Below are 22,781 nucleotides of genomic sequence, written 5' to 3' on the forward strand. Positions count from 1 at the left end.
AGCCATAACAGGGGCTTTCCAGGGCAAGTGAGACTCTGGCAGTTTGTCTGACTGCTAAATGACAATTTTTCAGCTGGGTGTTGCTTCCCAAGGAAACAAAGGGCTGATGAAGAAAACTATTATTGGGGATAAGAGAAGGAAGGATGCATGATTTGCATTTATTGCATTTGCTTCTCTTGTGTAATTATGACTGGGGAAACTGTCAAACCTCGCTGTCATTTGTACCCTAGGCAAGCAGTCAGGAAACGAGTAGTGGAAAAGCGGGGGGAAGACTTCAAAAAAGAAGGCAAAATATATAGACTGAGGACTCAAGATGATGGAGAAGATGAAAACAATACTTGGAACGGAAATTCTACACAACAAATGTAGTTTTGAGTAACTGCAGTAATCACTGTCTGGCGCTTTCTTTTTTTTTTTTTTCTTATGTGATCTAAGTCAACTAAAGCTTCTGGACAAGTGGGGCTTATTTTACACTGACTGAATTACTTAATTCTTTTCCTGCAGTGGAGTATGGAATAAAGTCACCGAAGTCAGAAAAATCAAGTGGGTGTGGCTGAGGCCTAGAAGCAAAGTGTTAAAAAGACTGAAAATCTCCGTCAGCTTTCATAATCATTACCCTACTGCCATAGGAAGGCACTTTTTAATCTATAAATATTCTGCTATATAAATTTAAGGGCCAGATATATTAATATAAAGGTCATGGTAGGCAATGACTGATTAAAATGAGGGTTTCAGAAGCACTATAAGTAGCAAATCAGGTAACTAATTTATGTTTAACTTTTTTCTTGCTTCTGCAACTGCAAGCAAAACCTTGTAGTTTTTAATTCCCCAAGCACTCAATAAACTATTTTCCAGAAAACATAACTATCTTCTCTCGTAAAGTTCCTCTGAAGTACTTGTGTCCCAAAGAAGCAAGCAGTTAGGGTCATATATTGAAACTTAAAATATAGCGGACAAACTTTTTATTTCAGTTTAAGTGACCTCACTTGGGCCTTTTTCATATTCAGATCTGAAATAGTGTTTTGGGTCCAGGCAATGATGGTACAGGAAGAAAGAAGATGGGTCCTTATCAGATAAAATGGAAATGTTGTTAGCAGTGGGCTGCAGCACAGGAACCTGAAAGAATTTCCTTTGGAGGAAGAAGGGTCGTAGCCTTCCCCCCGCACTGTACCAACTGTGCATCTCAGTGTTAGAGACATTTAATTAAGTGTCACACTCTGTTCAAATGTGAAGGCATAGTACTAGGGCAACTTCCATTTTATTTTTTTTATAATTTATGATACATAATTCAAAAAAATACATGAAATAAAGTTGGGGGGACAGTCTGTACAGTAGCTGCACTAGAACAGTACATTCTCCTAGCCCCGTTTTCACCAGTACAGACACTAACTTATCTCAGAAGCACTAAGAAGCAGGGGAGCTCCCTCAGAGACCTGCAACATCCAGGGGGAGATGGTGAAGTGAGAACAGATGAACGTTCCAGTTCAGAATCCCTATGCAGATAGGAACAAGCAATTGTACTTTTGTCTTTAAGAAATCACATTAATAATGCCTGGGGAGAAAAGAGAAAGTTATCATAGAAAAGAAAATTGCTTTTGTATTTTAAAGTTCAGTATTAAAGTATTTTGAACAAAATGATGAGGAGCCATCTCTAAGGCAAGACACACAGTTGCAGTAATACAAGCAGGTTTCTCTTCCTGGTGCTATAGGCTTTTTTAATAAAAAAACCAAAACAAAAAAAAACTTAAGCAAGTGGAAACTTTACAGTTTATGAAGTTCTGTGGGTGATTGTTTACGGGATCTTTTGGATAATTTTCCATATTTAAATGCAAGAAGAGCCAAGCCCAACACTCCAACTGCAGAAAGAGCAAAAAGCACGTATAGCGCTATTTCTGCATTTTGTGATGTTAACTCCAATCCCAAAAAGCGTACGCTGTCGGCTGGTTCTGGGGCCGTGTCTGTGGGTGTCACTGTCCCTGGGAAAACAATAAGAAATGATTAGTACACAGCCTGGGCTCAGCCCTTCCATGGACACAGGTGCACTGCTGCCTCCTGCCTCTACAAGCTTTCCACATGGCTTTGCAGTATGCTGGCGGTAGCTGGAATTCTTTGGGATCGGTGATTTACACAATTCTAGCTCAGACTAAAAGCACAACTGAGGCTCGTAGTGTAACTCCCGAGACTCCAGGAGTGGTGAGTCGTCTCTGGCAGCTGTGGTCAGCCCAAAAAGATGATAAAAATGATTATTTAAAAACCCCGCCCTAACACTGGTTGCTGTTCAATGTACTCCTCTAGTTCAGAGAATGTAAATGACAAAAGAATATTTCCAAAGGCTTACCCAAAACACAGATTCATATAAAGTATTAAAAACTGTTCAGAAAAAATGATGTGGTAATGCTGAATGTGTGTGCTTTGGAAAACATCTTAGGCAGTTCTGTTCATCAGAGAAAAGTAGAACAGAATAACTTTTTTGCTGCATTTTGGAGATGGGCATGTATTGAGGTGCTATCGCACAAAATTTAGTCCTTGTTTGGGTTTTGCGTGCAGAAGCGACTGAATGGCTTCAGTCTTAACGAAGACCGATGTGTGCTGCTGGAGCCCTTAAAAAGAATATTGCAGAAAATGGTGGTGTCCTTAAAGACTATGAGTGACGGAAATCTTTTGGGATTAGAATCAGATACAGACACGAGCAGGATTTCTGCTGCATCGCTTACCTTCAGGCTCCGGTTCCAGACAGGGATGTGGGCCCGTTGCTGGGTCTGGAAACCCGTTGCAGTTTATGATCTGCGAGTAAAACCTGGCAGAGGCCTTGGGGCGCCGCGGCAAGTTGGGGTCTGTGAAATTCACGTGATATAACCCGAACCTTTCGTCGAAGCCCATTGCCCACTCGAAGTTGTCCATCAGCGTCCACGCGGTGTAGCCTCGCAAGTCGACGCCGTCAAGCACAACGGCTGTTACCAGGACCAGAGCAGACAGGTTAGTTTGCAGCTGGGTGACAAGGAGGTGTCACCACTAGGCCAGCAGTGGCATGAAGGTGCTCCAGGATGCAGCGGCAGGGTGCTGGGTGCAGTGAGGTTATTGCCTCATCGGTTTCACTGTCCCCATTCCCACCTCCCCCGTGTGTTGCCTTAGCTCAGTTGCTTTGAGGTAGTTCAGCTGCCACGTTACAGCTAACGAGCAGCCCGGGTAGCTCAGTCAGCCTGCCGGGACTGAAGGCTGCTCTTCTCTGCCTCAAAAATCAAAGCTTTTGCCCAATAAACAAGGGGTTAGGAACAGAGAAGAAAAGCCATTAACACGCAACTGTTGCTTAAACAAGCGCTTGTTGGGCCTCGCTGCTGAAAGGCAGTAAACAAGCACTTTTGGACCATCTGGCCAGCAGCTCCCAGGACATCAGAGAAGCAAACTGAAAAAGCCCTTCCCCCATGTTGCTTGACCATTGCTGTAATTGAAACCAGTTTGGGGTTTGGTTGGGGTTTCTTTTGGTTAGTTGGTTGGTTTTTTTTTTAAAGATGCAGTTTTTAGACACAGCAGAAGTCAAACTAGAAGTCAAAATAGCTACTCATCAAGCAGTAGTGCCTTCTCTTGCCAGAGGCAGCTATACAGGGACAGTTACCCTCCTAAACCCAGGGTTTGTTCTTCCTTCAGATGCCCTCGCCCTGCAGCGTGGTGACTGTCCGTGGGCAGTTTCTGCTAACCCCAGAGGCTCACAGAAATGGACGCAGAATAAACCCCTGCGCACGTGTAAATTGCAAGTGTGAGGGCAGTTGTCTTGCAGCTCTTCACAACTTGTTTTATACACGTCAGTCTTGTGGCAAGACACTGCTGCTCTCTAGAGATTTGGATGATGAGATTTAAATAGTCATTCTTACCTTTCAGTGCTTCGTTAATGTAGCTCCGGTAGTAATGCGTTCGCCAAGTGTCATTGAAGTCTAAGGCTCCCCTTTCTGAGACCCCGTTTTCAGTCACATAAATAGGAGGGTCGTTGTACTCTTCCTTTATCCATCTCAGGAGCTTTCGGAAACCAAAGGGTGTCACCTTTAGCCACAAGGAACCGGAGTTCAGCCAGCTGCGGTCGCTTACTGAAGCTACACCCCTGCGGAGGAGGACACGCTGGTCAAGGGGCCAGTCCCAAGCGCCTGGCAACTCATTGCCACTGGGCTGGGAAACGCGGTGCCGAGCTCTGTGGGAAACTGAACCAGAGGTGAGGTTGTGGCAGGCTGGGGAAGGCGCAGGGGGCGGAGGTGGTGCTGGCGCTCACAAACCTCTAGAAAACACTTCTCACACTTTGCTTTACGATTGGATTCTGCTTAAATCAGCTGTGGCTTAAGATGTCGTGTTGGCTCCTAATCTTTGTCCTTTGACACCATTTGTACCGTTCCATGTATAAAGCAGCGCTTGAGCACACAAAATTGCCGTTTACACCTACATCCGGGACTGAGCCCGGTGTCCTTCTGCTGGGCTGAACCACAGGGTCTGGGATGCAGCAGCAAAGGGACGTTACAATAATGTTATATATTGTCTGTGGAAACGTTTCAGAAGACAGCCAATGTTCACCCCGGTGTGTGGTCCCCCCGTTACCTTAATTCTCATCAGAAAAACCGTAAGCTCCTACTGTCTACCTTTTGAAGCTGGGGAAAGAAATTGTTATCTAAATAAAAGTCTTGACTTCTGCATACTTAACCATGAAGTGATTTAGCTATTTAGGCTCTGAACTTACATTTACCGCGATGTGGTGAGGGAACTAACAACTGTTTAACAGAAAGCAGAGCAGTATCCATAAACCAGGATAATCTGGCAGTTCAAACTGCAGACTGGCGGCAGGAAATACGATAAATACTGTTTACAGCTGATCCCAAACCATTGGGAGACTCACAAGTGCAGACTCCTTCCTTTAGTAGATCCCCTAATTTTCTTTGTTTTGTTTTAAACATTCATGTTTATCATCAGGTCTGTAAAAAGAAGGGGCTGTTCTGGACTTCTGTGAAAATATCATCACAGATACTATTTGGGGATATTTTCCCTCTTGTTGACTATAACAGCTTAAAATATTTGTCTCGTGGTCTTATTTGCTGTCAGTTTGCATTGCCCGGGCTCCAGGTGCACGTATTTCACTTGACCGGTAGTTTACATTCATCTCTTACCTGTCGGAGTCATATGAGAGAACACCAGCAGGATAGTTCACGTTGTACGTTAAAACTGTAGTATAATGATTTAGACCAAAGTAGTCATATGTGCCTTTAATTCTTTGCTTTTCGCTTTCAGTAAATTCTGGAAGTCTGCAATAGAAAACAGAAAAAAAAGCATAAACCCCTCAAAATGTCTTTTCAGGATTTCCCCGTCTTCTGCTCCCCAGTCACATTGTATAAGCTAAACTGAGCTCTTGTTAGAACACGCAGTTTATGCTGCCTGATCTAACGTTCTCCCAGAGAGCAACAGACCTTCCACTGACCAGGAAAGAGACACCTGGTGGCTAGAGGCCCTGCTCGTGGTCAGACAAGAAGTTAGTGGCAGAAACCCCACGTCAGCGCAGAGCTGCTGCCAGGCTCTTGGGTCCACCGACCCTTAAGTAACGCTTGTTCTGGAGCAGGAAACAGAGCTAAAGACATGGGGGTTATTTACCAGTTGTTCTGTATGTTTTATCTTGCTGTGCTTGAGCTCAAAAGTACTTCTAGTCAGAGACATCAGAAACTCTTTTGCCCCAAGAGCATCTGTAGAATTGATACGTGACCTTCTTCCCTTTAGACATGGCTTTCTTCCCAGTGTTGGGATCCCAAAGGGTTAAATTTGCACAGGGTCTGCCTTCACTGCTGCAGCTTGTGGAATAGAACATTGAGGTGTCTAAAAGCCCAAGGGAAAGGGGAAGGAAGATAGCTAACAGATGTATAAATGGAAAATGCAGCTCAACAACCTCTAACTGCACTAAGCAACCCCTTTTTCCTCAAGTGTTTGTTCATAAGAGTGTTCACGTGGGGCAAGCGGCTTTGAAGCAAGGCTGTAAGTGGCTACAAGCATGCGCCAGGACAGTGCTTATAAGACTTGTTGGGTGCAAACAAGCTCTAGAACATGAAAAAAGAAACTAGAAGGTGAATGTGAGGCACTGCTCGAATGGTGACTCGAGGACCTGCTCTGCTCCTCAGCTGGATCACCAAGGTGACCACCGAGGTTTCAGGTCTCTTTTAGCCAAAAGAGGGAGAAAATCCTCCTGCAAACTAGGTCCCTGGGCAGCCCCTGCTGAAAATGCAGCCAGCGCTCCTGGCAATTGGGAGATGCTTGAGAGTTTGCAGGCTTAGATTGAGGACAGGAGACTTCTTCCCCAGACTGAGATGCTTGGGCACGTTATCTCATAAAGCAACACACAGTGACTTTGCTGTCTTAATGGCAGCAACCACCAGAGAAGAAATAATGTCTCCAAAAAAAAGTGCCTAAGAATGCAAGTGTTTTAGGCACATATAAAAGCACAACGCAAATCTTGAAGAGCCCTGTCTTTGCTGCCGAGTCCCGACTCTTCCACCTCATTTCAAATCAAGCGGGTTTTCACATTTTCAGAGAGAAATGATCAGGACTAGCCCCAGATCTAATATATCCCATTAATTGCTATTAAAGGGAAGAGGGAAAAAAAGAGCTTTCCTTATATATGCCTAGAAAGGGAGAGAAAAGAAAAAACATTCGAGAGGGAGCACTGCTGCCACAATAAGAACAATTAATGGGAATGGAAAATAAGAAATGTAATTCAAAGGGCCCAATGAGTTCTCAGTGCTCGAGTTCAGTACATAGTTTTAAAAAAAGTTAAAACATATTTACCATGGTCGTTAGGTAAAGCACTGTGTCTAATGCAGAGCATTTACTGTATCAATCTGAGCTGCCAACTTATTACCCCGAAGATATATTAGTAAATTTAGTTTGCAAGGCAGGTAAAGACAGGGAACAGGCAAAACGTCCACTAGAGTTTTTCTGTGAGAATACAGTAAGATTTTTACGCTAACATTGCAACACAATCAGTGAAATTTAGCACTTCCATCAGAAAAGCATGTTTCAGCACAGCAAGTAGAACAAAAGCAGACATGTGCCTGGGCTCTTACCGGGACTGCTCGAGACCCTGAGCCAGACTGCGTTCCCGAATCCTCTTTTTCATTACTTCATTATAATCGCCATTTTTGAAAATGGGATGAGCAAACCAACCTAGAAGAAACTAAGCCAGGAAGTAAGGGAGAATGATAAATTATGTATCAAAACAAGGGATTTAAACATATCTCCTTCACGTGCTGCTTTATAGGTGGTACCTGAATTTATATGAAGAGGCACAGGAGATACGCAGGGATGCCCATATAATGGCATTAAATTTAATAAGCTTTTGTCACTGCAACCCTATTTTGTCTCATTTCTGTTGCATACTTGATCAGCTACCAGAAGAGGGTGATACGTTTCCTTGCAGCGATACCTCTGGCTCATCATTGTCTTTCAGTGAGATGCTGACCTGGGTTCTGGGCATCTCCAGCACCCAGAGACGGGGGGGACACACTATGAACAAACCCGGGAGCAGCAGGGAGAGCTGTGACAGGGTGTCTCTGTACCTGCAAGTACCGTCTGGCAGCTTCAACGTCCTCCTGGTTGTGTGGGTTCCTTGGTTCTGCCCAGTCGGAGTTGATGGTGATAGAGATTAATCCTCCTTGTTTTGCCCGGTAGGTCTCATTGTAGAGGTGCCAGGCTTCTGCGTGGGCCTTTATTAAGTTGTGCCCCACCACGTAGGGGGCTCGCCCTGGCCGAATGGAGATGCCTGCAGAGACAGTGACAGCACAGGTGATGGAGCAGCAGTTCCCAGCTTTCTTACCGGCTGTTTTCCAGGTTAACACAACACCCAGGACACCCAGAACTGCCCCCCAGTAAATGAAGAAATGTGCAGCAGCTGGTGCTCTTGGGCCCAGCCCTGGGCTGAGGTGGCTGCTTCAGCAGGGACAGCTGAAGTCGCAGCTGCAGTGGGCAGGCTGTGCAGGACCCTGCACCGCCCCGTCCTCCCCCACGGTGGGACACGAGCTGGCTCAGCTCTCTGCCCGTGTGGGGCTGCCAGCCCCGGCAACAGGCTGCTGCTGCTGCCAGGATGGAGAGCAGCAAGCTGTGTGTTCAGGGCAACTCCCACCCCTCCCCTTCCCCTGCCTCTGCCCTTCCGCTGAGCTTGGCCCTCCTCCAGCCCTATCCCTTCTCCACAGTCCCTGGAGCTGGCCTGGAAATGGGGTCTGCTCCAGCCAGCAAGTATAATCTGGAGGTTGTAGAGCAGGGGTGGATTGGAGGAGTGGAAGAAGGAGGATGGGTCTTGGAGGGGACAGGCAAAGTGAAAGAAGGACCTGTTCACCACACCACAGCAGTCCAAACCCCATTTACTCCCGCCACACCACTTGCCCTACCTTTGCAAGCCCCTAGCATCTACTCTGCTGCCACGTGAAACAGTTGTGCCCTGAGTGCTGTGAAGGCTCTGAGGTTACGCCCAGCAGTCTTACCCGGAGCAGATGTGCCAACGCCATAGCCACAATATGCAGTGTTGTAGGGTTCGTTGAGGGTTATCCAAAATTTCACTTTATCTCCCAGTCTCTGGAAAAGGAGCTCAGCATATTCCTTAAACCTCTGAACTATAGTGTCATTCTCCCACCCACCGACATTCTGCAGCGCCTGTGGGAGGTCCCAGTGATAGAGGGTTACCTGTGTGGAAAGACAGCAAGAGAAAGGACTCAACCAGTCACTCTTACTTTTGGAAATAAGGACAGTAACCCAGCCTCATTTATGAACATAAATAAACTGTGCTTTGATCTGCAGCTACCTGTTCCTAATGGTGTTTGATTTTGTAGCGCTCACTCATGCACTTAAAAAAAAAACCTTTTTGCCAGTGTTTCAGTTTCTTTAGGGCATGGGGAAATGACTCAAACTCTAGGGACTGCCTAATGTGAAGATGAAGCTTTTACCAAAAACCACAACAACCTTGTGACAGCAAGGACTCGTCAGTGAAGAACTGCTGCACCTGCACTGGCTCTCAGGTGAAATACAGTTCAATAGAACACCTGGTCAGGCCGGTACCTCCATTGGACCGGTCTAGAGCAATGCCTCAAAGGCACAAGTTTGCTCAGGCGTGTTCCGATGCTTACATAGATGCTCCTGGCTTGCCCCCTGTATGGTGTGCATGCGCATGTATGCAGCGTTTGGTGCAGCCATGCGCAGTCCCTGCGTGTACCACGTGGTCTGGGGAGCACAGGGACAGCCAGCAGTGGGGAAGCTACAGGCAGATACAGAAAACAGCTATGTGCGTCCAAGCCTATGGGGACAGGTCAGATTCACTCAACAGTGCTGAAAGAGCTGAGTGATGCAGTGGTGAGGTCACTGTCCATTATATGTGACAAACCATGCTGATCAGTGGAGCTTTCTGACTCCTGGGAAAAGAATAACGGTTACACCCATCTGCAAAAAAGGCAAGAAGGAGGATTGTGGAAACTACAGGTTGGTCGGCCTCACCTCAGTCTCTGGGAAGATCACTACGTAGGTCCTTGAGGAATGTACTTCCAAGCACATGAGGGACAAGAAGTTGGAAACAGCCAGCAATAAGGTTACTGTGATTTTTCTGGGTAGTAATCTCTAATGTATCACTATATTCCCAGTTCATTTGCTCATGCAAAAACCATGTTTCCTTGTAGAACACAATGAAAAACAATTTCTCTGTGAAGGAGGGTGTGGATGAAAACACATACGTGTGTACTGAGTGTCAGACTTGGGTTCTGCTGGTTTTTAGTTACCTGCAAGTTACCACTTTTAGTTACCTGAGGCATAATGTTAGCTGCCAGCAGAGCATCGATAAGCCTTTCGTAGTAGTTCAGTCCCATTTCATTGATGTATCTGGTGGTCCCATCTGGAAGAATGCGGGACCAGGAGATTGAAAAGCGATAGTGAGACACCTTGAGGCTTTTCAGCATTTCCACATCCTCCTCAATCTTGTGGTAGCTGTCACAAGCTACATCTCCAGTGTCATCATTGCTGATTTTCAAAGGAGTGTGAGAAAATTTGTCCCAAATGCTAAGTCCTTTTCCGTCTGCTCTCCATCCTCCCTCAATCTGTAATTGAAGATGGGGGTGGAATTGTTAGTAAACCCCAAATTTAGGTCTTGGCCTAGAAAAGATTTCAGCCCGCTAGGCTTTGTGGCACCACACAATATTTTGACTTACCAGCTTAAGACTAGAAATAGCAATGTTTCTGCTGTACTGAACTAGTAAGACCTCTTAGGCCTCAAGGCAAGACGTATTAGCAAAGTACAATGTCACAGAACAGGCATTGTTTCAGTTCACCTGCCGCTCCATGTTGGCTGGCTTGTGTGAAGCCCATGCTGCTGTGTCAATTCCTGTCTTATAACCATGCCCTTAAATATCTCCAAGTTCCTCCCTTTTACAGCAGTTGTTACACTAACCCTCAATTATGGTAAATTATGGTGTTACAGAAGCTGTAGGTGTCTCATCCAAAATTCTAACCTGATATGCTGCAGTTGCCACACTCCACCAAAAGTTCTTTGGAAACTCTCCATATAAAAATTCATCTTCTTTTGGCAATGGGATACCATTATTGCGGATGATTTCTGCATAGTACACAGCCGAGCGCTTTGGGGTTCTTGGCCTGTTGGGATTGTCAAAATCAACCTGGTGCAATCCAAACGTTGGATCATAACCATTCAGCCATTCAAAGTTATCCATAAAGGACCAAGCATTGTATCCTCTCAGATTGACACCATCCAACTTGTAAGCTGAAAGACCAGAAACAAATGGAAGAGCATTAGTAGTATAATCACACATTAAATGAACCACAAGGAATTCACGTGCTCCTAGCTTTTTAAAGCTGGCACTGGTCAACTAGGATCATTAAGAGACTCTTCATAGTTGGAGGATACAAAGTACAAACAGTCATGCAAAGGAGATCATAAAAAGAAACACTATGCTTATATTGTGTTCCAAATATTTAAAGACTGATATCAATCACTTTTAAAAACTACTCTTCATAGGAATAAAGTAACCAGAAATCTAGAGAGGAGACCCACAACGCCAACAGAACAAAAGCAAACACTGGTACCTTTTAAAGCTTCATCAATATATGTTTTGTAGTAAAATATCCTGGTATTGTCATCAATATTCGATTTGGTCTTTATCCCCACGCCATTCTCAATTATGTATATTGGGGGATTTCCATATTCTTCTTTGATCCAGTTCAGTAGCCTTCTCAGCCCCCAGGCCACAGCCCGATGGCCAGTAAGAGCTGAGGAAGGCCAGGAGCTGTCAACCGTTGTTAAAACTTCCTGGTCATACTCATAAGACAAGGGCTTCAACCGTGTCGTTGCATGGGTTACGATTTTGGAGGTGTAGGTGTTGAAGCAGAAAACGTCTGCTGTGCCCCTGATGTATTCACGTTCCTCCGCTGTGAAAACCGGTAGGCGAGATGATGGAAGGTTCTGGAGCTCACTCCTGTTCCCGACTTTCCACTTCATGACCTCGGGGTAGTCCCCATTTTTGAAAATCGGGTGTGTAAACCACCCCACCAAAAACTGCAGGTACCTGTCTGCAGCTTCTATGTCCTTGGGGTCGCTTGGTGTCTTCGGCTCAGCCCAGTCAATGTTGGGACACAGAGCAATGACCCCTCGCTGACTCGCTCTGTATTTGTCGTCATAAGTGTGGTAGACCCTGGCGTGAGCTTTCAGTAAGATGTGGGCAACCCTGTAGGGAGCGCTGCCAGGGTCCTTGACATTGGGTGGAAATTCCCCAGTGCCATAGCCAACCCAGGCAATGACCTGGGGTTCATTGAATGTAATCCAGAACTTCACCCTGTCCCCAAAGGTCTGGAAACAGAAGTCCGCAAAACTATCAAACAGGTCAATCAGCGCGCTGCTCTCCCAGCCACCAATGTCCTGGAGAGCTTGTGGCAGGTCCCAGTGGTAGAGAGTGACGATTGGAGTGATGTTGTTTGCAACTAGCCCATCAATGAGACGGTTATAGTAGTCAACTCCATGGCTGTTTATTGAGTTGTTCCTTCCATTAGGGAAAATTCGAGGCCAGGACAGGGAGAAATGATAGTTCTTTACCCCTAAGGCTCTCAGCAGGTAAATGTCTTCCTCCACCTTGTTGTAGCTGTCACAAGCTATATCTCCAGTATCATTATTCTTTATATTCCCTGGGATGTGGGTAAAGTTATCCCAAATGCTGGGTCCCTTGCCATCAGCATCCCAACCTCCCTCTATCTGGTAGGCAGAAGAAGACACACCCCATGTAAAGTTCTCTGGAAATGTCCCATAAAAGTACTTGTCCCTTTCAAAGTCTGTTTGAGATGAAAACTTATGCCAGACAACCTTTGCCTTGGAGGGAACTTCTGATGCTGGTAAATTCGGCAACTTTGATGGCATGGGTAGGTCAAACACCAATGGTGTAGAAAATCTGTCCAAGACTTTGTGTGGGAAACCATTTTTTTCAATAACACTGGAATAGAAATAAGCAGACGCCTTGGGAGTCCTTGGTCTGTTGCTATCTTCAAAATTCACGTGATGCAGCCCAAATTTTAGGCTGTAACCCTCTGGGCCTTCAAAGCCATCAACCAGGGATCGAGCAATATATGACCGAACATCAACCGTGTCTAGTTTTATGGCTGTCACAGAAACAGTACAAGACACTGTTACTTATTTGGACATTTTCTGAACACAGCACAGCACAACATAAGCACCCCAACTGAGGGTAACGGTGTGATAGGCCAAACCTCTATGAATGGTCTTTTAGACAACACCCCTGCCCAAAACAATTAGAGTATCTGGCAAGAAAAGCAGTCAGCACTGTAACAGGAGCTGGTCAAATGCGTAGTGATAAAAATGCATGAGAAAAGAAATATTAGTCAAGAGGTATTTGAGTAGAGGACACTTGTGCCATGGGTATCCCTTTCCCTGTGTTCTTGTTTTCAAGCACAATTCATCAGTTTAGGTTTATGGTGCATTTTTATATTTAACACTATAGCTAAACTGAGACATTACATGCTCGCATATCTTCCCTGAGCAGAAGAGAGTTTCTTTTAGCAGAACAGCATATCCAATACTAGCAGAGACAAGTCCAGCATCCTTCCCCACATTGCCTAAAAAAAGCACTAGATCTCTCTCATTCCAGGGAAGTTCTCTTCCCATATGCAGTCCATCTTCTTTACTTCTGCTGAGGCATAAAAGCAATACTAAATTGTGTTTTCTGTAGCTCTTTTAACACTTGTATCAGTATGTTGAGAACTAGGTCAAGAAGATCAAATGCTGTACGCTGATCACCAACCTATTTAATACAGCATATTTAGAAAGTTTTCCTGACAGTACTGATCTGTGTATCTCAAGAGAATATAAGTCAAATCTCTATTTGAAATCGAAAATCTCTATGCTTGTCCAGAACTCAAGTCACTGATATTATTTTTACATCAATTCATAAGCAGTTCGCAAAGATACAAGCATACCTTGAACCTTGCTCAAAATGATTGAGATATAAATATCTCCTTAAAAATTCTAACCTGAAATGGTATAGAATGCTGTCAGTTAGATCTGCTTAATCAGTAAAGACATCGTTCAGCCCTGATCTATGAGATGTCTGTAGGTAAAAGCCTGCCTGCAGGCAAATCATCTTCAGGGAAGCTGAATTATAAGACACTGTTCTCACAGAGAGACTGACATTAAGGTCCAGGCTACATTAATCCATATATATGAAAAACCTGTTCCTATCTAAAAAGAACAGAGATTTCCATATCTGGAAACCAGACAGGCTGAAGTATATGAGGTCACACTACATACACAATAGGCAGCTGACCTCTTATCACTATGCAGGTGGTGGTGTTCTAAAGTTAACTACCACAGAAGGGATAGAATAACTAGTTGCCATTATTAAAAAAAAAAAAAATCTCCATACCTTTTAAAGCCTCATTGATGTATCGGCGGAAATAATCCACTCGTTGAGTGTCATTAATAAGATCCCCTGCATCTGCTGTTGGCATGCCATTTCCTGCTATGTAAATAGGGATCTTTGACCCTGTATATTCCTGAGACACAAACTTCAGCAGCCTTCTTAATCCCCATGGGACCACATGGATCCAAGAAGAGGCAGTCTGTGGCCAAGAAGGATCTACATGCAAGGAGAAGTTCCCGATGCTCTCATAGCTTGGTGTGCAGGTCCCATTAGTCACAGCACTGACTAGGCGGGAAGTGTAATGGGAAAGACCGAAAAAATCTGCAGTCCCTTTCACCCAAGACTTCTCCTCTTCTGTGAACAGGGGCAGCTGTGCAACTGTTGTGGAGCACTGCTGGTTTGCTTCCTGGATCTGAGCCTTCAGGATATCTGGGTAATCACCATTAACAAATATAGGGTGAGCAAACCAGCCAAGCATGAACTGCAGGTACCTCTCAGATGCCCTCACGTCCTCCGAGTTGCTTGGAGTCTTGGGTTCAGCCCAATCTGAGTTCAGCACCAGTCCCACCTTTCCCAGTTGCTGAGAGCGGTATTTGTCATTGTACAGGTGCCAGACCTTGGCATGAGCCTTGAGAATTGTGTGAGCTACCTGGGGGCAGAAAGCAGAGGAATATGTGACACACTGCTTTGCACGGGAACTCTTAAACATTGAGATTCTTGTCATGTGAGAATGTAGTCTCCATCCAAAAGAAGAAGCATTGACAAAACAATAATGATCGCGGGAGAGTGCAGTATGTTTTGGAATAAGCAGAATAATCTGGCTATCCATCAATACCAGATTTCAGAATAGAAAAATAAAATGAAAACATCTAGCATCCATTAATTAAACCATTTTTTGCAAGTATCATAAATCCAACAAGTAAATAGTTGTCTCAGAGGCCACATTAGGCTTGAACATAGTTAAAGTATAGAACAATCAGAGGACAAAACCACAATGGCAGCTGCAGGATCCTAGTTATTCCTGTGTCCCTACCTTGTAAGATGCTACTCCTGGGTCAGTGATTCCTGGAGGATGCTCTCCAGTGCCATAGCCAGCGTAGCTGATAACCCAAGGCTCATGGAAAGTAATCCAGAACTTGATCCGATCCCCAAAAGTGGAAAAGCAGAAGTCTGCATAGTTTACAAAAGCATCTATGATACTGTCATTCTGCCAGCCACCAAGAACCTGAAGAGCTTGTGGGAGGTCCCAGTGGAACAGAGTCACCATGGGCTCAATATTAGAGTCTAGCAGCCGGTTAATTAATTGGTTGTAATAATCAACACTCTTGGAGTTGAAGGTCTCGTTGGTGCCAGCAGGAAAAATTCTAGGCCAGGATATAGAAAATTTGTACAGTTGAGGATGAAGACCCCTAAGTAGGTAAACGTCATAGCTGGTTTTATAGTAGCTATCAGATGCCACGTCTGCTGTTTGGTTCATGTAGACATGACCTGCATGCCCAAACTGATCCCAGATGCTCTCTCCTTTCCCATCCTCTGCCCAAGCTCCTTCAATGTTAAAGGCACCTGTTGATGTGCCCCAGAGGAAACCACTTGGGAAAGTATCTTGCAGAAAAGAATCCCTCTCCAATTCAGACTGCTTAGCAAACATTTCCCAAACTGTTTGATAGGAGGAGCGGGGGGCAAGAACAGCATCTGGATTCTCCTGTAGAGTATTTGTTTTGCTGGAAATAGAATAAAAAGAAGTTAAAATCTCCAAAGGTGTATGCTGGTGCCACGGAACTTGCAAACACGGAGAATAAAAGAATCGTTTGCTTCCTATTCAGCTTACATAAGCCACTTAGGGTATAGTACATTTGTCATCTGATCAATCCAACCTACTGCCGTCCAGCTAGCACATGAAGGTGGAGTGCGACGAGCTCTCAAGTGCAGAGCAGCTCAAGAGCTGTATATCTAATACATTTCTTATTTCTAATTATTTCTAATGCAGGTAGAGTCTCATAATTCAGTACAGCTAGGGCAAAGGTGCAAACAAAATCCTTGCAGCATGTAGCAATTTCACCTGCTACAACTGCTTTCATGAGTTTCTGTGGGATAAGCGAAAACTCATCAATCCTGCTTCTGTAATCCTCAGCATCTCCCCCCACAATGACATCTACATTTCTGTAGGCACAATCTCTGAGGAAATTCTCTATTTTATTTTATTTTATTTTATTTTATTTTATTTTATTTTATTTTATTTTATTTTATTTTATTTTATTTTATTTATTTCTGACTGGTTTGCTCTTGAAAAGAACAGAAGCCTTGGAGAATGTACTTGTTACTATTGGCTTGAAGGTGCAATCTGGGTAACCAAGGATGAGAGTGTGGAAGAGGATTGCATTGCCTGTAATAGTAGGGTAGAAGATTTCCTGTAACAGCAAGAGACTGGGCTCAGCAGAAGGCATTCCTTTCCAGTCCTTTCAGCAACTAACAGCAGACTTTAGCACTAAAACTCTGTGTCTTCCTGCACATAGGTTTCTAGAGAACACTATTTTATTATAGTATCTGATTTAAGGAACAAAAACTGTACCTTAAAACATGAGATGAAAAGTCCAGGAATTCATTAACATCATACCCAATCATACGTGCCTCTTCTTTATTAATAGCTGAAAAAAACCAAACGGTATGTGATGGTCTTAGTCACAACGTAGATGCCATGGACTGCATGATGCTACTTATACATACAATTACACTTTTAGAAACAGGGTGCTTTTCATAACTAACAGCTACTTTTCTCAGGTCAAATATATTGGATTTTTATTAGATATTTATAATTTCATATTAAAAATTATCATAGAGTCATTTAGATTGGAAAAGACCTTTAAGATCATCGAGTCCAACTGTTAACCTAACACTGCCAAGCCCACCACTAAACCTTGTCCATAAGCACCACATGACCTTTGAATACCGCCAGGGATGGTAACTCAACCACTTCCCTGGGCAGCCTGTTCCATGCTTGATAACCCTTTCAGTGAAGAAATTTTTCCTAGTATCCAATCTAAACCTCCCCTGGTGCAACTTGAGGCTGACGAAAATGATGAAAAGCTTTGGGGTAGATCTCCTGCTTCCCTTCCTTCAATGCTCACCATCCACCCTTAATTTCCCAAGAAGTCTATGAAAGAAACCATAAAGTTATTTCATCTAATAGCAGTGGTCTGGACTGGACAACTTTGAATTTCCTTTATAATTTGACATGCCGAGCTTAGCTAAAAAACCTCTCCTCTTGAAATATGTTACTCACCTTTGACAATGTCAGATAGTGATATGAAAGGATTTTCTTCAATGGAAACACAATCAAGGAACTTTAGACTAAAAATCAAGATCTCTATGTCCTTCCAGACGTTCTGCAAAACCAGAAATCACAGACTTGTATGAAAAGAAGCATCAGCCAGCTGGCAACAGCCAGCTAGTAAAACCAGCTCTCAGCATTTTGTTGCTTTAAACACAGAACAGGAAATACCTAGAAGACTGAGAATTGGTGACAAAGTTCTTAAAAGTTAAATTCATAAATCAATACTGTATGCATTAAATATCACCCACTGTTTTTCTCTGATCCAAAAAAAGCCCAATGCAAATCAAAGCATAACCCCCAGAAACTTTCAGTGTTCGACCTCTCATTGAAAAGGCACAAGGAACTATGTCCTTTTTTGAAAGTTTACTTGGTGAGAATTTGTTGCCATAAATGTTTGACCGACTTTTTAGAGTAATTGCAGCGCGCTGAGACCCTAAAGAGAATGAGTGACACGGGTAGCTCCTTATTCTGCTATTCAGTTGCTGAATGATTCTCATCTTATATATTTTAAGAATGCAGTTCACTACCAGAGGTTTAATATCAGGTACTAGCCTGTAGCATTACTGACATTGTTGCTGCCATGGGATCTAACCCTTTCACAGACTCATCCTCATTAACATTTCTGACACTGCCTCGTCTGATGAGGAGTTGCGAAGTTTGGTAGTACCACCGCAGAACCCATGTTAGAATAAAACAGTGTCTTTTTGTGTAAATGTATTAGCCTAACAGCTTATCAAAGACTTAAGGTGTGAAATAGAAGGTTTTTCAGTCCTGTACAAAATAATTATGGCATTCTGGTTGATAATAAATCAATAATCAGCGTTGATTAAGATGACCCTTTCCAGCACTTTCGAACACCTGTTTTGAAGTCAGAATAACAACAGAGAAGTCGGTGAGCAGTCTGCAGCTGTTTCCTAGTGTAGCTCTTGTTTGAGCTCTCACAGCAAGTCAGAACTGTTTAGACATGCATCAAGAAACATGAAATTCCCCTTCTATTTATGGCCTGTTGTCTGCTGCTATAATTTTAACACTGTGCATAATATTACCTGGAATACACTCAATTTCTTGTAGAAATCTGTTTCATTTCCACAACAGTACTGAAGGCTGAGAGACAGAAAGTCTACTGAATCCTGGAAACAAGAAAGAGAAAAGAATCATCCTGGATGCAAAATGTATTTTTTACAGATATTATATTAAAAATATGTAAAATTGTGAAATGTTTGATAAAGATACATTGCTGGAGTAAGAAGTCATACAGCTATATGGGACTCCTGGACAATATAATGAATACAAACTGGCTACCATATGGGAAGATGCATTTTGTATCTCTCCTTCTAAACAAAGTAAAATTTAAACAGCTAAATGAAATTCTAGAAGTTCTTATGAATTTAATATTAATTATTTAAAGTTGGTTTTTAAATTACTAAGACTGAAGAAGTCTGCGATTAATCAGACAGAGAAACCTTTGCAGCTATGTGGTTCAGGTAGGCCTTATCAATAATCATTTGGGGAAAGTCCACTTCAGAAACCTTTAATCATTCCAAACTACAAGCGTTATCCCCCCTAGAATCAAGTTCAAGGGAATGGATTGTATTCTTTTATTAAACCAGCTGATGAAGTTGGAAAAACTGATAAGCTTTCGGTTTATTTTTCAGTCCAAGGTTGTCTTGTAGTTTAGTCAGCTCATCTAATATATCTTTCCCCTCCCTACAAACCGCACCTTGCTTATATCCTTGAAGTGTCATGCCTACAACGTTCCTTACCCCATTACTGAATTTTGAAGGATTGTGAATACAAGCAAAAAACCCGTGCTCTCATTTGTTCACTACAGCCTACATCAACATCGTCTAGGTGAAGAAAACTCCTAATAGAGGGTTTGGTCTTTACAGAAAGGATGTCGTCAGCTTTGTAGAGATTATGTTCTCCTCATTTTGTGCAACTAGATCACTTCTAGCACAGCTCCATCTGCATTTTAACATAATAAGCAGATTTTTTAAATAGCAGCTATTTAAAATAAAGTATCTATTTCTTTGGTGGTGCACTAAGTAGACTTGCAAAGAAAATACACTTTTTGCAGGTGCCTTTTCATTTAAGCATGTATATTGCTAAAATTGCCAATTATAAGATCAAATATGTCTCCATATACCTTAATCAGTGCTTACTAGCCAAGAAATGATGCTGAAGTAATTTTTAAAATCAGCAAGCTTCACATGATCAAACTAATCAAATAAATAAAATTTACCAAATCGGTCAACTGGTCAATTCGCTAAAATTTTACATAACTTGCAATATGTCACTTGATCCTGTACATTAGGATCAAGTTAAATCAAATCAAATCAAATTTATATAATTTTGGAAAAAAATTCTATTAAGGAGTTACCTGAAGAAAAACTGAAAGCAATTCCGATGAAGCACTATCCAAGGTATGACCCACTCCTAAAGCAATGGACAGCTTTCCACCTTGAAAAAAACAAGAGGCAGTCTATTAGTGGTGTGTTAAGGACAAGCAAAAAATTTCAGTTCACTGCCGGTTTTTTAAAATCAGTTGAAAATTTTTGAAGATGTGTATCATCAGACAGTGCCCTAAGTAACTCATTTCAGAATACCCACTATGATTTCAACAGCGAGTTGAAGAAGGTAGAAATTCAAAGGTGGAATTCAAGGAGTCTTTGTCAATAAATTTTGTGTTATCATGATGGCTCAAAACCATCTTAGCACTGTTGCTTGCAGGAAGATGGAGCTGAATACAGCTATCCAGTGGGTGTCCTTCCATGCCATGCATAAGTAATATCTTTAATTTTCATGTGTTTGTGGTGATTCTACAGTGGTTGTTATTTAAATCCATTCTGTCCTGGATGCTGCTGAGATACTGGGATGCCGGGAATTTGGGGGGACATGTTACATGAGAGGGAAGCTGGGCAACTTCTAAAGTGTGAACTTTACTGCAAAGTATTTCTGACAAAAGCAAGAATTAAAAATAACTAAATTAATTAAAAATGTGAAAAAACTAATTTTAAAGCATTTTTAACTGATAATTTATTTTCATTTTAAGCTAAAACTTAAATATTTTGTTTCATATTGGTTTATTTAACTTGTTAAAGTTAAATTATTATTACTTTTTAAAGTTAAATAAAATCATTTCACTTCAATTAAATGAGAAATGTAATTTTAAACCATGATCTTTCTTGTTTAAGTGGATTTTATCAATACATTTTCAAGGATTTCCACCTTTTGGGTGGAAGGTTGATGGTTGAATTTGACCTGATTCTTCAGCTAGATCTGGACCTCCAAAGCTGTATTCCTTGGGAACACATCATGCCTTGATGAAAAAACCCACACCCATTGTACAGAAGAGATTATAGCACAGCCACTGACTGATGGCGTGATCTTTCTCTCTTAACTGAAACGGTAACAATTCCAGCCCCAGTTTTCAATGACATTGAAATAAGCAATAAGGCTTTAAAAATGAGATGACTGGGCAGGAATCAAAGATTCTTCCTCCCACTTTTATTATACAACACATTTAAAGTTTGGTGTATGAACAGTATGAGACTACAGTTCATGGGGGGCATCTGCTGGTCTTTAAATTAAGAGTACATGGACAACAGCCCTTAGAGAAAAAGCACATAGAAATATTACAATGTTTGGTTCTGAAGTACTAGTTTCTGTTGTTCAAATTAACTGGAGGCTATTTAATACTTTCCTGGTGTTTAGAAGATTAAATATAAATATGCACACATACACATATATGTATTATCCCTGACTATTTTGGCTATCATTTCAAGTAAAATGCAATTACCAGTAAATTATGAAACAATTATCAAAATAAGGGATTTGAAGGAACCATTACTCAAGGATTTCCATGTAATTCTGAGAGCACTGATAGCGTATTCACACAGAGATTACATGTTGCAGTTGTCATTTAATCCCATCACAAAATATTTGTGAAAAAGTCATATAAAAAAAAAAAAATCCCTCTCCCCATTCTCCTTACCTGCCGGTGAGTATTTCTCGTGGTAGATGGTGTAAGCTCTTTCATGAGCGGCAGCAAGGGCCTGGACTCGGTACTGGGGGTCATCGTAAGGCAGGCTTTTAAGGACCTCTGGCAGGTCGCTGAAGGTGAGCCACACATCAACCAGGTACCCAAAAACACGGAAGCTGAACTCTGCATATTCCCCAAAAAGGTCAGCAAAAGCGTTGGCTTTCCTACCCTTGGCCTGTGCGACTACAGTGCTAGGGACATGCTGGTGATGCAGAACTACCACCGGCTTGAGGTCTGCAGCAACCAGGGTCTTGAGCAGCTGCTGGCAGCACTGCACTTGGGCTTCATCTGGCTTCTTGGCATCCCCCTTTGGAAGAATGCGTGCCCATGGCAGGAAGACTTTGTAATGCGTCACCCCCATCTCATGAAGGTGGGAGAAGTATCGGGGCAGCTCAGAAGGCACAAGATCTTCTTGGCACAGGTAATCATGGGCTTCGGCCACAGCAGGGCCCTGATGTTCCTTGGGTAGGACTTGGTTCTGCAGGTGCCATCTATTTACTAACTCGCTGGGTAGAGGTCCAGCAATGGCAATAAAATTCTGAGCAAATTCTTCATCTATCCCAAGGCTGGGAGAGACTAACAGAAAGAAGATGACCGTCTTACAAACTAGCTTCATTTCTGGACCTGCTTCAGAAAGAGTTATTCCACACTACTTATATTACAGAAGAAGTAATATTTAACTGAAGTAATCTATTACACAGATAAATGTTCCCAGAACTAGCTGACACTAGAATGATAACAAATCAGGACTGTAAATTAATGGATGAAAGATCAAATAGGTGAATACAACAAACAGTCTAACAATTAGTTGGAGAAAGGTCATGTGGAAACATTTTCTGAAATGTCCAGGTTCCCCTTTACGCTTGAACATCAACTGACGTTTGCTGATACTGCCTCTATTTCAGAGGAAGATAAAATAAGTAGACAATACTTTTCATCTCCTTTTAGCCTTTTTTGGCTTAAGAGGAATCCCAGCACAGATCTAAATGCAGAAAATATCAAGAGCGGAGTTATCTGCATTGCTGGGTCTGGGTGCCACCATGGCTCAGGGTGGGCAGGCCAGCAAGGGGCATGTTTGTGCTGTAATTCTTGGGTGCATAAAGGAAATCTGAGACGTGGCATTTCACCCGCTCGGAACAGTGGTTGTTATCTGAATTCAGGAAGCAGCAAGAATGTGTGTCCTCATGCCCAATAACATTGAGGAATTTGAACAATATCGTTTTATTGCTTTCCAAAGTACTCCTTCCTTCAGCCTTGAGAACACATGCTCTCTCAGCAGGGTGGACACATACAGATCACCTACCTGAGCTGCTGCAGGGAAGAGACAGCTCGACTTTTCTACATTCAAATACAGCACAACTGTAGAACTGAGAACATTTTGCAGAGTCTCCTGTCTGTGCTGCCTAAATACAGAACATATTTAAATCAACTAAACACAAAATTCTACATAACTACATTAAAAAGCCAGTTCCATCTCCCA

The 22,781-nt window shown here is 42.7% G+C and overlaps 2 protein-coding genes across 4 annotated transcripts in view; one reads left to right on the top strand and one right to left on the bottom strand.

Annotated features, from left to right (window-relative positions):
• UBXN4 (UBX domain protein 4) overlaps positions 1 to 8,797 on the top strand; it is a 24,399-nt gene extending 15,602 nt beyond the window's left edge. Inside the window, exons 13-14 of one of the 3 annotated variants that reach the window (XR_012588505.1) lie at positions 2,548 to 2,976; positions 4,009 to 8,797. Coding sequence is in view for 2 of the 3 variants with exons in the window: in XM_074596061.1 (XP_074452162.1) it covers positions 231 to 369 (139 nt within the window). In the remaining variant the exon portion in view is untranslated. Of the gene's footprint in view, positions 1 to 230; positions 865 to 2,547; positions 3,929 to 4,008 lie in introns of those variants that run through there. The other 2 variants (XM_074596062.1, XM_074596061.1) reach the window with 2 other exon arrangements.
• On the bottom strand, positions 1,762 to 21,917 carry LCT (lactase). The gene is made up of 17 exons (XM_074596059.1): positions 21,254 to 21,917; positions 19,640 to 19,719; positions 18,306 to 18,389; positions 17,209 to 17,311; positions 16,498 to 16,573; positions 14,962 to 15,649; positions 13,932 to 14,577; positions 11,092 to 12,651; positions 10,500 to 10,768; positions 9,798 to 10,088; positions 8,493 to 8,691; positions 7,572 to 7,774; positions 7,080 to 7,189; positions 5,142 to 5,276; positions 3,870 to 4,093; positions 2,715 to 2,951; positions 1,762 to 1,970 (listed from the first exon to the last, which is right to left on the bottom strand). The coding sequence occupies exons 1-17, from the start codon at positions 21,915 to 21,917 to the stop codon at positions 1,762 to 1,764; spliced, it is 5,778 nt and encodes a 1,925-aa protein (XP_074452160.1).
• Positions 21,918 to 22,781: the final 864 nt, after the last annotated feature.

This window comes from Larus michahellis, chromosome 7 (assembly GCF_964199755.1).
Source record: "Larus michahellis chromosome 7, bLarMic1.1, whole genome shotgun sequence".
NCBI lineage: Eukaryota > Metazoa > Chordata > Aves > Charadriiformes > Laridae > Larus > Larus michahellis.